The sequence below is a fragment of the Salvelinus sp. IW2-2015 genome, unplaced genomic scaffold (assembly GCF_002910315.2).
Source record: "Salvelinus sp. IW2-2015 unplaced genomic scaffold, ASM291031v2 Un_scaffold2775, whole genome shotgun sequence".
Lineage (NCBI taxonomy): Eukaryota > Metazoa > Chordata > Actinopteri > Salmoniformes > Salmonidae > Salvelinus > Salvelinus sp. IW2-2015.
The window spans coordinates 97,663-101,419 of record NW_019944077.1 but is presented as its reverse complement, the minus strand read 5'-3'; the positions used below and the strand labels follow the sequence as shown (position 1 = coordinate 101,419).

At 46.1% G+C, this 3,757-nt stretch overlaps 1 protein-coding gene across 1 annotated transcript in view; it reads right to left on the bottom strand.

Moving 5' to 3' along the window:
• The window catches only part of LOC112074720 (BTB and CNC homology 1, basic leucine zipper transcription factor 1 a), a 14,453-nt gene extending 12,986 nt beyond the window's left edge, over window positions 1–1,467 (bottom strand). Inside the window, exon 1 of the mRNA XM_070440636.1 lies at window positions 1,459–1,467. Coding sequence (XP_070296737.1) covers window positions 1,459–1,467 — 9 coding nt within the window. The remainder of the gene's footprint in view (window positions 1–1,458) is intronic.
• Window positions 1,468–3,757: the final 2,290 nt, after the last annotated feature.

Below are 3,757 nucleotides of genomic sequence, written 5' to 3'. Positions count from 1 at the left end.
ATTGTGTTAGAAGAAACTAGGGCTGTAGGACCTGCCTTGTGTATGGTGTTGTTTAGAAGTAGAAACTAGGGCCTGTAGGACCTGCCTTGTGTATGGTGTGTTTAGAAGGTAGAAACTAGGGCCTGTAAGACCTGCCTTGTGTATGTGTTGTTTAGAAGGTAGAAACTAGGCCGTAGACCTGCCTTGTGTATATGTGATAAGGTAAAACTAGGGCCTGTAGACCTGCCTGTTATGGTTGTTTAGAAGTAGAAACTAGGCCTGTAGGACCTGCCTTGTGTATGCGTTGTTAGAAGGTAGAAACTAGGTCTGTAGGACCTGCCTTGGTATGGTGTTGTTTAGAAGGTAGAAACTAGGCCTGTAGGACCTGCCTTGTTGATAGTGTTGTTTAGAAGGTAGAAACTAGGCCTGTAGGACCTGCCTTGTGATAGTGTTGTTAGAAGGTAGAAACTAGGGCCTGTAGACCTGCCTTGTTGATAGTGTTGTTTAGAAGGTAGAAACTAGGGTCTGTAGAACCTGCCTTGTTGATAGTGTTGTTTAGAAGGTAGAAACTAGGGCCTGTAGGACCTGCCTTGTTGATAGTGTTGTTTAGAAGGTAGAAACTAGGCCTGTAGGACCTGCCTTGTTGATAGTGTTGTTTAGAAGTAGAAACTAGGGCCTGTAGACCTGCCTTGTTGATAGTGTTGTTTAGAAGGTAGAAACTAGGGCCTGTAGGACCTGCCTTGTTGATAGTTTGTTTAGAGAGTAGAAACTAGGGCCTGTAGACCTGCCTTGTTATAGTTGTTTAGAAGGTAGAGCAGTGCTTTATTAGGACAGACTTTCCCCCATCTTAGCTACTGTTGTATCAACATGTTTGACCATGACGTTTACAATCCAGGGTTACACCAAGCAGTTTAGTCACCTCAACTTGCTCAATTTCCACATTATTCATTACAAGATTTAGTTAGGTTAGGGTTTAGTGAATATTGTCCCAAAAACAATGCTTTTAGTTTTAGAAATATTTTGGACTAACTTATTTCTTGCCACCCATTCTGTAACTGAGTGCAGTGCTTGTTAAGTGTTGCAGTCATTTCAGTCGCTGTGGTAGCTGAGTGTATAGTGATGTGTATAGTGTTGAGTCATCCGGACACAACTGGCTTTACTCAGAGCCAGTGGCAGGTCACTAGTAAATATTTAAAAAAGAAGGGGCCTAGACAGTTGCCCTGGGGAATGCCTCACTCTACCTGGATTCTGTTAGACAGGTAACTCTTTATACACATTATAGCAGGGGATGTAAAACCATAACACAAGTTTTTACAGCAGCAGATCGATAATGACCAATAATGTCAAAAGCTGCAGTCTAACAAAACAGACTATCATCTGTAATTTGTGTCATGCGGTACATGTTGAATGCCCTTTCCTATAAGCGTGCTGAATATCTGTGTCTGTAAATAGCAGGATCTAGTCAAAAATATTTCTTACCCAAAACATTGTAACAGGCTGATTTGGTCGGCTGTTTGACCAGTAAAAGGTGCTTCGCTAATCTTGGTAGCGGATGACTTTTGCATCCCTCTAGCTTGAGCACATACACTTTCCTGTAGGCTTATACTAAATATTTTTGCAATATAGTCTGCTACCATGCTCTCAGTAAATGTCCATCCAAGTTGTCAGACCCAGGTTGATAGACAACAATAATTTCCCACCTCTTCCACACTGACTTGACATAATTCATAATTACACTGCTGGTCTTCATAAGTTGGTCAGTTATACTTGGATGTGTAGGGTCTGTGTTTGCTGCTGCATGTCATGCCTAAGTTTGCTAATAAAAAAAATAATTAAAGTAGCAGGCAGGCAACTGGAAGTCACTGATGGTTGTCAGCAACACTGAGTGGTTGTCAGGCAACACTGAGTGGTTGTCAGGCAACACTGAGTGGTTCAGGCAACACTGATGTGTTGTCAGGCAACACTGAGTGGTTGTCAGGCAACACTGAGTGGTTGTCAGGCTACACTGAGGTTGTCAGCAACACTGATGTGTCAGGCAACACTGAGTGGTTGTCAGGCTACACTGAGGGTTGTCAGGCAACTGAGTGGTTGTCAGTCAACTGAGTGTTGTCAGGCAACACTGAGTGTTTTTCATCACGTGAGCATAGTTGTCTAAGAGATGAGATGAACTCAGTTCTGTCAGATAGATAAATATGGTATATGCTGAATCAACAGTAGTGTTGAGTTTGTGAATAGGTTATTTATCCCCAGCTGTACTGCTGTGTCATAACCATCGTTTCTCTTTCTTTCCATCCCTCTCTAAAGGTGACGGCGAGTGGCTTTGAGCCCCTGCTGCAGTTTGCCTACACATCCAAGCTGCTCTTCAGTAAAGATACTGCATGGAGATACGACACTGTGCCTCTATTCTGGGTTTCAGGGATCTGGACTCGCCTGTTTCGACTTCCTGTTGCCCAAGTTCTTCAGCAGCAGTAGGGCCTCCTTCCAGAGGAAGACCTGCTGTAAGACACGTGCAGGAGACAGTCCCCAGGCAGAGCTTAGCGACATCGACACTAACAAGGATGTCTTAGATGATGACAAAGGAGTCAAGGTGGTTTCTGATTCGCCCGTTGAACAGGATGTGGGTGGCCAACCAGCAAATGACGAGACGGGACGTAAAAGCAAAAACTCACCCATCCTCCTGAAGCCGATATCCAATCAGACGGCCAGACTGACTACTCCCTACAGTGCCCCAAGTACCGTAATTCCAGCAGGCTTGTGGGAAGGTGAGGCTGTGTGTGGAGGTCTGTGCCCCAGAAACAAACCCGACTCCCTAGTGGTGAGAGAGGAGGGCTGCCCTCTGCCCCTGCCCCTTCCCCAGTCCTTGCGACCCTGCTCCACTTGGAGGCATTAGGGAAGGTCCTGCAGTGGAGCTTCTGGAAAACTCTTCACTTCTCTCACAGACACAGACTGACCAGGCAGGACAGGGAGAGGTGGTGCAGAAGACTGACCAGGCAGGACGGGAGAGGTGGTGCAGAAGACTGACCAGGCAGGACAGGAGAGGTGCAGCAGAGACTGACCAGCAGGACAGGGAGAGGTGAGCAGAAGACTGACCAGGCAGGACAGGGAGAGGCGCAGAAGAAAGAAAGGATGATGAGGAGAAGAGAGAGATGGATAGAGAAGTAGAGAGGCAGATGAAGAGAACACAGAGAAGTATGAGAGGATAGGGAGACAGAAGAGAGGAGGAGAGGAAGACAGAAGGAGGAGTAAGAGAGACAGAAAGAAGAGGAGTAGGAGGAGAGACAGAAGAGGAGAGGAGAGGAGAGACAGAAGAGCGGAGGAGAGAGAGACAGAAGAGCGGAGGAGAGGAGAGACAGAGAGAGGAGAGAGGAGGAGAGGAGGGAGACAGAAGAAGAGTAGAGAGAGAGGAGAGACAGAAGAGAGGGAGGAGAGAGAGATAGAAAGAGAGGAAGGAGGAGGAGAACAACCACTCAGTGTTGCCTGACAACCACTCAGTGTTGCCTGACAACCACTCAGTGTTGCCTGACAACCACTCAGTGTTGCCTGACAACCACTCAGTTGACTTCCAGTTGCCTGCCTGCTACTTTAATTATTTTTTTTATTAGCAAACTTAGGCATGACATGCCAGCAGCAAACACAGACCCTACACATCCAAGTATAACTGACCAACTTATGAAAGACCAGCAGTGTAATTATGAATTATGTCAAGTCAGTGTGGAAGAGGTGGGGAAATMATTGTTGTCTATCAACCTGGGTCTGACAACTTGGATGGACATTTACT